The sequence below is a fragment of the Drosophila suzukii genome, chromosome 3 (assembly GCF_043229965.1).
Source record: "Drosophila suzukii chromosome 3, CBGP_Dsuzu_IsoJpt1.0, whole genome shotgun sequence".
In the NCBI taxonomy this organism is placed as follows: domain Eukaryota; kingdom Metazoa; phylum Arthropoda; class Insecta; order Diptera; family Drosophilidae; genus Drosophila; species Drosophila suzukii.
Window position 1 is genome coordinate 24,055,362 of NC_092082.1, and position 13,023 is coordinate 24,068,384.

Consider the following 13,023-nt stretch of genomic DNA (forward strand, 5'->3'; position numbering starts at 1 on the left):
GGCGCAGGCGCAAGAAGGGAGGTTTAATTCCGGCGGGTGGTGGTCTAAATGAAAAGGTCAGCACGTGGGCGGCGTAATAATTTTACTGTTTATTCAACCAATGTCTATTATAATGTAATTAAATCTCTATCAATTAACATTTCCTCCGTTTAGCCGGGGGCTCTTCAGTGTCCCGCTGACAAGCCCTCGCTGCCTGCTTCTCAATCTTGTCAATAATAACCTGCTCTTCTGTCAACATGGCCATGATAACTTCGGCGTTTCCCCTTAAAATCTTTGACGATCCCCCGCATGCCGGATCACGTTCGAACTCCTCCTCGACCAAAGCCAAAATGTTTTCGGTTATCGCGTCTATAGAATTTTCTGATGTGTCGTCCTCTCCAGAACCCGTCTCCGACAGTGAACTATTTCCTTCCAATTTCTCCTGTGAACAGGAATCTTCTTCCAGTTTCTGCTGTGAACAAGAATTTCCTTCCAATTTCTGCTGTGAACTTGAACCTTCTTCCATGCTATCCCCAGATTCCGAACTCTCTCGACTTTCCATCTTCCTCTTCAAGACTCGCCCTTTTCTGCATCTAGAATCTTCACATTTTTGCAATTTGTCTTCCACTTTCTCATGGAAGTCCAACTGAATCGGAGGTGGTTCCTTGTTTATCAGTTGAGATATCCTTGCGGCATCACTTGCGGATAGCGTGTTAATTGGTCTAAAGTCTCGGGAAACATGACGATCGCAAAATGGACATGTGGCTATAACTTCTACCTTTGTCCCCATAGTTCACAAAATATTGTACTAGTCCTAGTGTTAACTGTGTAATTCTAAAGAAAGTACTGACATGGTTGAAGAAGTTTTTATATAAGCTCACTTGATCATTTTTGTTGAGCCTGCCTTTCACCACATAGTGTTCACCAAGTTTAAGGCTCGTTTTATTATTTCTCTTAAATCTTTAATGCGCAAATATGTTATTTACAATTAAATAAATTCAATCCATGCACTTAACATCTCATAAAGAACATTTAAACATGTACGATTTATTATTATTGCCGATTTACAACTTGAGAGACCAGAAACTATTGCCTACATTGAATGGTTTGGTTGTGCCTTTTGCTTAATACGTGTTGTCAACTAATGATTTAGCTGGTATCTATATGTATATACACATATCTAGAAGACGTTGCGGCATATGGGACAGGTGGACTTGCTGCTTGTTGTGAACCATTTGTACTGAAAGAATTGACATTGTTAGTCCCGAGGAAATGTAAACCAAGTTAAAGGAGTTTTACCAAACAAGGTCCGTGGAATTTCTTTTTACAGGTTTTGCACGTGAGCTTGGGAAGCTGACAAGTGTCCTGGTGGATGACGGTATAGCAAACATAGCACTCTTCCACGCCCTCAAACTTCTTGTCCAGGTTGTTTTTCCACATGGTCAGGCCATCGTATATGGTGCCGTTCTGCAATAAAGTTATTACATTATTGTTATTAACACTGTCTATTTATAAACATAGAATTTGATTTGACTGGGGGATCTACAAGCTATTTACATGTTCTTAGAAAATTGTGTTTGCAAAATTTTATACAAATACCTGATGGGTCAGGAAGATGGTCAACTGCATGCCCACATTCCGGGATGAAGCCCGTCCACCAATCTGCTTGCCGCACTCGACCTTTACAGCTCCCAGCGGATAGTTGGGGGCCAGTGTTATGACCAGCTCCATGCGGGCCTCATCGATCGCATAGACCGCCAGCACTTCGCGAGTGGAGGAGTGGACAGTGACCTGAAAATTGGAAAAGTGCGATATAAAGTATTCAAATAAATCGTTTAAATCACAATTCCAGTAGTCTGTGCTTCTTTAGGATACAGAGCTAGCCCTGGGCTTTTTCTATCTAAAGGGATTTACATAGCGGCAGAATATATCCTTCTTAAAAGAGACATGGTGACCCTTGAGATCTTCCGTGTTATTGTCATTATTATACTCCTGATTAGCATAATCGTGGTTTTTTCCCTGCGTCTAAGCTCTCAAGGGCAAGAGTAGGAATCGATCGGTGACAGCCAGCTCACCTGCATGTTCTCGTGCTTCTCCTTGCGATTGGCGATCGCCTTGAGCTCCTCGCTGCAAATCAGAGAGCTCACGTAGTTGGTGGTGAGGTTGTCCACGAAGTTCTTCTGCCTGGACTGGGTGGTGTTCCACCATCTGCGCACCACGGCCGGCAGCTTCCGGAGCACCTCCGTGTACAGGTGGCAAACATATCGCTCCAGTGGTAGCTTGCGATCTGTAAAATAAAATAATTGTATATGGATCAAGGCAAGCCAGGCAGTGGGAAGTCAAATTATATTTATAAACACTTCGCTTTGCTTCATTGTCTCCAGTCGTTTAGTGTATTGAACATTCCTTTTTTTTTGGATTTCCGATTTATTCGAAAATATGGCCAAGCCAATAAATTTCAAGGAAATGCCCTCCGAGATGCCTCCGGCCAAGCGGATCAAGCTCGAGGGCGAGGTTACGGTGGCCGAGGCCATAAACTTCCTGAAGACCCAGTGCGACACACGCAAGGAGCACAAGCCGGAGGACGCCCTTCAAGAGGGACCCACCGTGGCGGACGAGCTCAACGCCCGCCTAGCAATGGTCCATGTGCGCGAGGCTCGCGCCAAGCGCATTCGTCGCCTAGTGAAGTATCCCACCAACGAGACCCAGGCATTGTACAGGCAAGTATATGACTAATTAATTTACAATAAGCACGGATCATCGAAGATCAAGCAGCTACTGCAAATGCGTTGACTGCTTGCTTTCAAGTTGTTTTTTTGCAGGACTCGCAAATAAATCTATATCTACCTATTGACCTACAGGTTCATTTGCGTCTGCCCACGCTACCATCCCTGCTATGTGCCCTGCCAGCACACGGGACAGATCATCATTGACCGGGACGTGTTGTCCCGGGAGGAGCACATATGTTTTTTGGCTACGCCCAAGAAGGACTTCTCCTCTCCCCAGTTGGCCAAGCAGTCGCGCTACTACACCAAGAAGATCTTTGTGAACCAATGCACAGCCCGTGTGGAGCGCCTGGCCGATCCGCACCCGATGCGAGTGAGTGACACCTACAATTTCTTCAAGGAGTACCTCTCGCCTCGGCACATAGCCGCTCTAGAGAACCAGATGAAGCCAAAGCCGCCGGTGGAAGCCATGTCAATGGAGAAGGCGCTGGAGTACATGGAGGAGGAGATGCGTCAGCGAAGGGCGGCAAAGCGCGTCCATAAGCGCAGATGCAAGGGCCTGAAGAAGCGCATTCTTTTGCGCCAGCGGAAACAGATGCAGAAGATCATTTGCGTTCTGTTCGAGGAAATGAAGGACTTCCTTCTCAATGACCAGTTTATTGTGGACGAAAACTCGCCCCTATGTTGTGTAATTCTTGAGAGACTTCGAGAGTTTACAGGTGAGTGCTAACAAAGCTAGCTGGCAGATTTTGTTGTTAATTAAAACAATCCTTCGACAGATCAAGAGTTCTACACGACCAGTAATCTACGCGAGTATCAGCGAATATTGGCCAACAACCTGACTGTTTGGATCAACAAGTTCATATCGAACTTGAACATTTACTTGGCGCCTCAACAGATACCCGTCCAACGACAAATGATGGCAGAGAACGATCCCGAGCAATTTGTGCCCTTGTCGGACTTCATTTCTGTATCCGATGAACCAGGTGTCGAGGAAATGATGGAGGATGTTGAGCATGGAGCCGCCGAATATGATTACGGATATGGGGAGGACTATTTACCCGACGTGCTTAATACCGATTTGTCGGAGGAAACAATAATTAATTAAGGTTCAGCTTACCCTTCAGCTGAGACCAACTGAGCTCCTTGTAAACGCCGTTGCTGTGCACCTTAGCCCCGTGATTTTTAAGTATGTCCACTGGCATCGCGCGGAAGAGGAAATGTAAAAAATTCTGTAAAGCGTATAAGAAAATTTAAAGTGCAAGCCCGAAATCAAAAGTAAATTTTACGTATTGTTTTCCAACCTCTTCGTATTTGTTATCATTCAGCCAATTTGTGTAGACAGCTCGCAAAGCAACCGGAGATTTGGCGCAGGCATTAATGATACAATCCCATAAGAAAAGGTAGCTTAGTGCATCATGTCTGTCAATCGGTTCTAGATCTTCCAACTCCGCTAGCTTGAAAGTGAACTCATCCAGGTATTTTCGTATCAGGATATCGTAGCGGGCCAGGTAGTCCTCAAAACGATTGAGGAAGTGCCATTTGGTTATCGTGCTTGAGGCGTCCAGACTCTCGCTCTGCTTCTCATTCAACTCTATGTCGTCGGCCACAAAGTGTGGCGTTAATTGGCGGAGGGAGTGTACGGCACTTAATCGAACCGAGTGCTGGTAACTATAGAGCTGCTTGAACAGGAAATTACACAGGTGGTCCAAACTGATGTTGCTATTCGACTTGCAGAACTGAAAAGTTAAAAGGAATATTAAGTTTTAGAAATGCCAAATTGTGTAATATGAATATTACAATTCTTTCCCCTCTACTTACTGAATAAACAAAACTGTAATCAAGAAGCTCTAGGGTTGGCGTAAGGCGTTCTAGCAAGGCTTCATAGCACGCCTGAAATCCTGGCTCTACACTCGTTTCGTGAGTCAACTGATAAAATGACTTGAAGAGCACTACATTGACTTCCTTGGCAAACAGAGAGTCCCATTCATCGATCATGTTTTTGAGTAATTCCGTCGAACTCTTCTGCTTCTCCGAGCGTACAAATTCAATCAAGGAGGCAAACAATTGATAAACAGCCACAACAAAAAGAGAAGTCTGTAAATGGAAGTACACTTGCTTAGAAATTCTGAAAATAAATTATTTTTTAAACCCACCTTTGGATCTTTGAAATGAGCTATGGATTTAGAAACGGAGAGAATCCAAGAACTAAGACCTATGCGAATAGCATCCCAGGTTTTTATGCTCAGCTCGTAGGGAAACCGTTTTAAAACTTCAGTAAGAAGTTTGATGAACTCCACTGTATTTATAACAGACTCATAGGGTTGTTTGTGTATTTCCCTGAAAAACATTTGGTACGCTTTAAAATTAAAGCGAAACTATCCATTTAAAAAAATCTGTATTGTCTTACACATTGTAATGGAGTAAATCCTTTTGGATGGCTTGCTTCTCTCCTATGCTGGTCATAAACTGCACGGCTGATACAATAATATTACGATCTGTTTGTTCGTTTACCTCGGCTTCAAAGTTGTTTAACAGTAGGGCATGGAAAACGGCTGCCTTTACCCAAATCTCTGGTGGTTCCGTTCTCATTATGGCCGAATTAAGAGTGATTGCTTTTTGGGAAAGCTTAGGCAGAAGATACTGCAAAACAAAGAGGATTGAATAGCAATCTTTGATTAATTTTAACATATTTACCTGTAATGCCATCACATAGGTCTTGAGGGCTCCCTGCGTCACCAAGGACTCGGAAAGATCCTCGTGCAGCAAAATGGAGGCACTTTCTTCGAAAGCCGCATACTGAGGACAAAATGTAAAGTAGCTCAGAAGGCGACATCCTATCACACTGGACTGCTGCACTGCATCCTGCTGAAGACGCTCTTTGACTATTCCAACCAAATCGCTGCTGTTGCCCATAAAGCTGTGAACCTTCTCCGACAGGATCAACACAAGTTCCTCCGCAGACAATTGCAACTCTGAAACTTCCAGCCAGCTCTCTGCCGTTCCTGCTACGCGAATACACTGAATAAGTTCAGCAATCAAGGGTTCGTTCCAGATCTTAAGCACATCGGCATTTGGATCACAGTAATCCTCGGTCAACTCGTCTTCAGGATCGTTTGTGTCTTGAGTTGGAGGGTATTGATAGACAAGTTTGTAGATGGTTGAAAAGTTAAGGGTGGAACGTTGAAGTAATGGTAATATTTCATCCTTGGCAAGGGAAGCGCTTTCGAAGGGAACTCCCGCACTAACAGATCCTTGGAGGGCTTCCAGAAGCACGACATGGTTCTCAAATTTCTGAATCTTTTCAAATGTTTTCAGGGGGGATTCCAGAAGCGCCGCTATTGTTGTGTCAATTCGTTCCAAGCGTTTCTTTTCGTCCACAATATTTTCCGTGGAGCAAATGACAAACTTGGCCATTGCCTCTGCCATTCCGTCGAGATTATCCGCCTTCAGTTCAACTGAATTTGCCAAATTCTCAACAATTTCCGCACAAGACTTCAACATATCATCACTGATCTCAATGTCTTTACTTGAAAGTGCATCCTGCCAGCAGGTGGTAATTTCCCACAGAGTATCCTCCGACAAATAATCCTCCGGCCGATGCTCCAAACTAAATTTAAACAGGCTAAGAAAGATCTGTTGGCGCACGCGCAACGAAGAGTTCTCGTTGCTGCAAATCACAGGCATTATCTGGGCAATAAAACTGCCACACACTTCCACCATGTCGTCGACAAGGGGCTGCTCGAGGGGCCCGCACATGGCCAGCAGTATTTTATCCACAGTCTCAGCATTGATGAGTATGTCTCCCGTGTCCGTTTGGAAAAAGCATTTGTGAAGCAAGTTCAGCTTTTCTCGATCATTGTCCACCACAACTTCCCCTGCAATCCGCGCAATCACGGCACAAACTTCCGAGCCACTGAGCATCTGCCTCACGGCCGGCTCAGTACACAGCGGATACGATAGTAGACGGTGGAGCAAAAGGTTTTGCACGCGATGTTGTGGTAGCTGTAGGGAAAATACAACTTAGAATGCATTCACGTTTTTCTAATCAATACTTACCTTCATGAGCGTGTTTTCAATATATTCAAAGCGTTTATCCGACGCTACCAACGGCAAAATCTCAAATACGATTTCCACCACAGATTCGCAAGCGTCATTATCCAGTTGTTCCAGCAGTGAAACAAATTTATTGAGTGCTCCTTCCAGATCTCCGGCGTCAGTTAAACTCTTGTAAAAGGCAGCATCGGTAAACATTTTGGTGAGGGTCCGAATTTGCTCTATGTAACGCGAGGATGAACTACCACTTCCACTGTTCTTAGCCTTATCAAGACAGATTCTCACCAATTTCACCACCAACTGCTTCAGCTCCTTCTGTATAAAAGCCGCAGCTTCTTGAGCCTTTTTGACTGGCGTGGTGGGTTCGCTTTTCTCCACCTTTTCATCTTGAACCTCCGCAAACTTTACACTCGGGGTGTCCAGGCTAGGGTTCGCCACATGCAGATCCTGAACTAAGAGCAGGACATGTGATAGCAGCTGCTCGTTCACCTGCTCGGCAGCCAGATCTTGGGTGACCAGCTCGAAAATACGTGTCCAGAACTGGTTCAGCAACTTGGCATAGAGGCCACCATTATCCAATCTATTGTTGATCTGCCGATCCCAAAAGGCCACCAGTGCAGAACTATGCTGGAAAAAGATCTTCACATGCGCACTGTCGCTCTTAAGCAGCCAGCCAATAGGTTCCAGTACGTTGTTTTGCAGTAAGCTTGTTGCGAATTCCTCATCCTTCTGCTCTCGCTCTTTGTTGTTATTAATCTGCTGCAGCAGGAAACGTAGGCACTCGAAATAGGCATTGTGAATTACAGTACAATCGGATTTGGGTAGCGGGGGATCGAATTTTTCCGTGACTGCCGTCTTCATGTCGTCAAAGAAGCGCTGATAGAAATCATAGATATCCAGATCTTGGAGGGAGGCTTGGGTAATCTTAGACAGGAATGGTAGTAGATTCGGACAGATGGCCTGAGCGTTCCGATTGAAACCGTTGCGGAGAAGGGAGGAAAGTTTAGGCAGGAGAGCCTTTCGAATGTTGAGCGGAACAAACCTGCAAAAAAAAAGGTAGTAAAAGCGGAAGAATAATATTGAAAGGCTGATAGCTTACCAATCTTCGTAGTTGCTTTGTAGGAGCAAAACACATCCCCATATGTGAGGAGCCACCACGGGATCAGCATCGTCTATAAACTGAAAACAGAGGGTGGTCAACTGCGCCTTTTGAGGCGAGATTACCTCCAAAAGGGCAACCGATTGCAGGACGTGATAGATGCACTCAAACCAGGCGGCCCTTTAAGATTAAAAATAATTTTAAGTAAATATGTAAAGTTTGGATTGTCCACTTTTAAGTATACTTACTTTATGGGCGGCACTTTGTGCTTGGCAAAGCTCCAAAACTTCTGGTGCGTCACCAGATTGACGAACCCCTCCTTGACCTGGCTGAGCTCCCTCGTCTGCGACGTTTGCTCCATGAAGAAGGACAACAACTTGAGACTGCTGATGACCACGCGCTGGTACTTTTGTTCCGCATCCTCCGCAGTAAGACTTTTTCCGATAGACAGAGTGGCGGCTGTGTGGAAGGTCAGGTTGCGGGTGGCGTACTCGAGGATCTCCACCTGACAATGCAGGCACACCTCCCTGGTGCGGTTGGCGTTCCCCGCGAAAGTGTCTCGAAAGGATTGCCCCGCGATGCTGGCGGCAGGAGCGTAGGTATCGAAACGGCTGCCGAGCCAAACGGGAACGAGCAACTTTAAATACGGTGCCATCGCCTTCTTGCACTTGGCCATAAGCAACTGCAGTACCGTCTGCGTCAACTCCCGGACATTGTGCTCCGGATCGCTGGCCAGATTCAGGTAGTACTTGGGCCACAGAGGGAGGATGTTCTTAAGGGCCTCCAAGTCCGACTGTTCGATCAGTTCGTGCAGCTCCTGCAGGGCCTTTTTCTTGGTCATTGGGTCCTTCTTGGACAGCTTGCGCAGGATAATCTGCGTCTGTGGACTGATCGCTGCATCGAAGCTATCTGGCATTTGTTCGGCACTGGCGAATCCCGGAGCAAATGGCACTAGGCCACCGCCATCCGTCTGCGCTGAGAAGCCCACAAAAATGGGCGTGGAACTGCCCAACAGCTCGGCAGTGCGGCTGCTGCTTGAGGGCTAGGTGGTGGGGTGATGATTCCATGTGTAAGTACTATAATTATGATTAATTACGTCTTACCTTTGCATTATTTTTGGTGCGCGGCGCTTGTTTTGTCTTTCCACCCATTTCTGGCTCTTCTTCTTATCGATAGCAAGTGGCAGGTCCGGCAACTCTTGTTCCTCGTTTTTTTTAGCTGTCTGGCAGCCTTTTTTCTGTTTTTATTTTAGAGCCTATTTACACTAGGGTGGTGGTAAAGTTTGGTATTTTTCCCTTGTTTGGTATTTGTAGGTAATTTTTACCGATTTGGCAATTATTGACGGTTTATCAACAGGGAAATAAACAAAAACAGCTGTTCTGGCACACAATTATAACATTGAAAATTTGTATGCATATAGATGGACATTTATAATCAAAACAAGATCTCACTTAAAATTACAACAATTTTTAAAATGTGGGTGCTATGGGCGCTTGCGGGCGTTAGAGTGGACGTGGCACCCTTCTGATGGCGCTGCGAAAAAAAAACTCAAGGATCTGCATGCCAAATTCCAAATTTCTAGCTCTTACAGTTTCCGAAATCCCAGCGTTCATACGGACGGACAGACGGACATGGCTAGATCGACTCGGGTAGTGATCCTGATCATGACTATTTATACTTTATAGGTCGAAATCGCTTCTTTCTACCCGTTACATACTTTCCGACGAATCTAGTATACCCTTTTATCTACGAGTAACGGGTATAACAATGAAAAACGTTATATACCCTCCTTTTTTCTCCATAAGCCTAGTACTCAGATCGGCTAATAGTTTCACTAGTCGAAAAATCGTATTCTTTGTAGGTGTGAGCGAAGTTTTCAAAGTTGTTGACAAACGGAAAACAAATCAATTGGGGCAATTTAAAAAGGAAGAGTGTGCTGGTGCACAAAGAAACTAAAATAAAGGAATATTCAACGAATATTTTATTTATGTAAAATAGTAGTTTGAAGCTTCCTTCTCGTCTTCCGGATGCTTCGGCATCTTTCCCGAGCCATCTGCAGCTCAGCTCCGAATCCCAAAAAGCATATGGACCTTAAGGAAATGGGAACGGCTGTTCGGCCTGATGCTGCAGGAAGTCGCCCAGTATCCTAGTAATGGTTGGTAATGGCTACTCCAGCTGTCCCTAATCGGACGACCTTCTTTTCTCCCTATAAAAGCCGCCAGCGCATCCTCCAGTTCGAATTAGCTGCCAAGTAACTGGTGAAGGTGGAGTTCTGCGTGTTTCCAATGGAGAGCTCGTCGGAGATTGTATTAGTGGTGGTTCTGCTAAAAGGATACTTATATACTTAATTTAAATTCTGAAATTTTGTTATGATATGGCTTGGGCCCAGGCTGAATATATTTGCTTGGTTGGTGTATCCGCTGGGGTGCTCGCTAAACCATCGATAACGTCGATAACGCAACGATAGATATCGTCACTAGTTTGCACGTGTTGCAATTGTTTTTATTTTACTTAGCTTAAATAATGTCCAAGTTCCTGTCCTATTACAACCTGTTTCCCATACCGGACCCCAAGGAGTTTTTGGGTCTAGCCGCGGACAGGGAGAAGGGGAATGTAGTTACAACACTCGCTCGCAATGTTGTGGTAGTTTTGAATGTGAGTTCTGGTCTCAAAGAAATACATATGTAGTTTCCAAACAATGAATGTCGTTCCCCGCAGATCAGCACACAAAAACAGTTGCTCAGTTGGTCCCTGCCGGAGAAGCTATCCTCCAAGGTTATTTACGACCGCATCAGCCAGAAATATGTGGGCGTCTTCGGAAACCACTCGCTGCGTATGTGGGATGTGGACACCAGTGATGTGACCAAGTGCAAGAAACTGAAGGTACGGATACACAATAATTGCTTAACCATGGTATTCACTACCTTACCCTACCTTGCAGTTCCAAAAAAGCATTGCCCATCTGGTAGAAACCAACCAGGAGGCCTTGGTCCTCTTCAGCGATGGGCATTGCCAAACGCTCTCAGAGGCGATAGCCTCTCGCAAGGATCAAAAGGAGGACACGGCTGAGCAACTTACTCTTGCCAACAGCAAGGTCATCAGCAAGCCCTCGGTTTACACCTTGGCCCAGGGTCAGCAGGTTCTAACCTATTTCGAGGAAACGAAGGCAACTGGCGAACTGCAGCTCATCCGGCTCTCCTTGACCAACTTCAGTCGGCGGCAGTATCTCATCAAACGGGAGGAGGTCCGCCCCACAGGCTATGCCGTCGTAGAGGGCGACGCAGCCCCCCAACTTCTAACTATCTGTGAGTAGTGTGCATTATAAACCGCATTGTACAGGCTAAGATGGGTAAGGAGATTGTGCATTAGCTAGCTATCAACTTTTTTAGTATCCATCAAACAAATATATCCTTCTGACTAGTCTTTTAAAATTTAAAATATCTTCTCCATAAGCTTCCATAAAATAGTTTACACGTTTATCGCAAACTTGTTATAAAAAAGAAGTCTATGGCATGAACCATTTTACTTAGATAAATGGGGAGCGCACTGTCTCTTCAACGATAACTACCATAAAAGCCCTGATTCATTAAATACTTTATTTCTAGGGTCCGACAAGCGTATCTTTATGCTGAATCTGGATGTGCGCTCCACATCGGAGCGGTCGCCCGGACAATTTGTGTCCATGCTGGCGGAGCTGAACGTGGAGAGCAAGTTATCTGTGCATGGAGTCTCGCGGAACTTTGCCGCCATCTACGGCGCAAACTACGGACAGGAGGGCGCCTCGCTGTTGGTCTACAACACCCAGTTTAAAGTCGTGAATGCCAAGCAGTACTTCAAGGTGTACCTGGACTTCTCTCGCCTTTGGGCTGGCGATGAGCACATCCTGCTGGCTATGGGACAGAATATAGCCGCCGTGCGGTACCGAATGAATCGAGAGGTTTTGGTGGATATGCTGGGATCCCAGTTTAGTGACACCCACCTTACCCCCATTGAACTGGATCACATAAACGAGGAGGAGTACCTGGAGTCCGTAATCAAGTTTGGTGGCAGTACAAAGCCATTCAACTACTCAGCTTTAAAATGTAAGATAAAAAATCAGCTGCCTACACTGGATATCCAAAAGGCAGATGGCAGGAATGTGGCCTACGATCCTCCCGAGTTAGTGGACCAGGAGATGGATGAAATTATCAAGCAACACGTCCATGGAGAGATCGCCAGCTGCGAGAACGGGTTGGAGGACGTGAGTGTCACTCTTATGACGAACTTCTTTGATACGGGACCAAAGAACATAGCTGTACAGGCCTTGGTCCGGCAGCTGGAAAGAAGTGGAGCCGGCGAAGAGGAGATCATAGAGAAAATTCTCACACTTTTTATCAAGACCGAGAACACAGAGCATGTGCTAATGTGCCTGCGTCGCTACAGTAATATTTCTGAGAGAATGTTAGCCTGGTCGCTGCGTTTTGCATTAGATCAAAGCACAAATAGCTTTCTCGTTAATGGCGATGCGAAAGATAAACCATTGAAGAAAATTCGGTCTAACGACGAGTTGGTGAATGCAGTGCTAGCCTGCAGTTTCGACGCAAGCGGCATCGAAGAGCACCTTCGTCAGAGGCTGGAGCTTTCCCATGTCCAGCTTCTGATGAACCACCTGTATACACTAATCGATGAACCCAGTGTCCAGCTAGAGGAGCGACCCAACCGGGATTCCTCGCTCGTTCAGACGGAAGTTCAAGCCCTGCAATGGTTCGGCTGCCTCTTGACCTCCCACTTCACCCTGCTTAGCATCTCCAAGGACGAGGCGCTGCTCGAGACGCTAACAAAGTGGGCCAATCTGCTATCCTTTTACGAGGACAGTCTATTCGATTTAGCTAATTTGGTGCCGCTGCTCTCGAATATTGTGGAGAAGCGTAAGATAAAACCCATTTACTCTACCAGGTGGTATAGCATCGATGAGGTGGTGCTCTATTAAAAAAGGATTAAAGAACTTTAACCCTTAAGTTCTTTTCATACATTTTAAGCCAAATAAAGCTAGAATTTACTTAAACTTCTTTTGATTTTTCTTACATTTTTATCAGGAGAACATGTAAGATTGGTCTGTGGTAGTATGCTATAAAAATTTGTTTTGAAAACGCCTTTCCAAGACATGGCTACGCCGCTGCTTGG

General features: G+C 45.5%; 4 protein-coding genes across 4 annotated transcripts; 2 read left to right on the top strand and 2 right to left on the bottom strand.

Moving 5' to 3' along the window:
- Positions 1-67: 67 nt before the first annotated feature.
- On the bottom strand, positions 68-851 carry LOC118877239 (uncharacterized). Its single transcript, XM_036814775.3, has one exon. It carries the CDS (start codon positions 767-769, stop codon positions 134-136), a length of 636 nt encoding a protein of 211 aa, XP_036670670.3. The 5' UTR covers positions 770-851; the 3' UTR covers positions 68-133.
- A 139-nt stretch (positions 852-990) lies between these two features.
- Ltn1 (E3 ubiquitin-protein ligase listerin) lies at positions 991-9,087 on the bottom strand. Its single transcript, XM_017075571.4, has 14 exons — positions 8,964-9,087; positions 8,109-8,902; positions 7,861-8,040; positions 6,765-7,803; positions 5,403-6,710; positions 5,116-5,348; positions 4,862-5,045; positions 4,527-4,802; positions 4,010-4,444; positions 3,826-3,937; positions 2,055-2,266; positions 1,579-1,770; positions 1,279-1,446; positions 991-1,219 (listed from the first exon to the last, which is right to left on the bottom strand). The coding sequence occupies exons 1-14, from the start codon at positions 9,009-9,011 to the stop codon at positions 1,160-1,162; spliced, it is 5,241 nt and encodes a 1,746-aa protein (XP_016931060.4). The 5' UTR covers positions 9,012-9,087; the 3' UTR covers positions 991-1,159.
- Positions 2,328-4,012, top strand: Rcd7 (Reduction in Cnn dots 7). The gene is made up of 3 exons (XM_017075573.4): positions 2,328-2,699; positions 2,841-3,424; positions 3,485-4,012. The coding sequence occupies exons 1-3, from the start codon at positions 2,419-2,421 to the stop codon at positions 3,811-3,813; spliced, it is 1,194 nt and encodes a 397-aa protein (XP_016931062.1). The 5' UTR covers positions 2,328-2,418; the 3' UTR covers positions 3,814-4,012.
- Positions 9,088-10,322: 1,235 nt separating the features above from the next.
- LOC108010658 (nucleolar protein 11-like) lies at positions 10,323-12,904 on the top strand. Its single transcript, XM_036815814.3, has 4 exons — positions 10,323-10,515; positions 10,579-10,743; positions 10,802-11,165; positions 11,466-12,904. The coding sequence occupies exons 1-4, from the start codon at positions 10,384-10,386 to the stop codon at positions 12,827-12,829; spliced, it is 2,025 nt and encodes a 674-aa protein (XP_036671709.3). The 5' UTR covers positions 10,323-10,383; the 3' UTR covers positions 12,830-12,904.
- Positions 12,905-13,023: the final 119 nt, after the last annotated feature.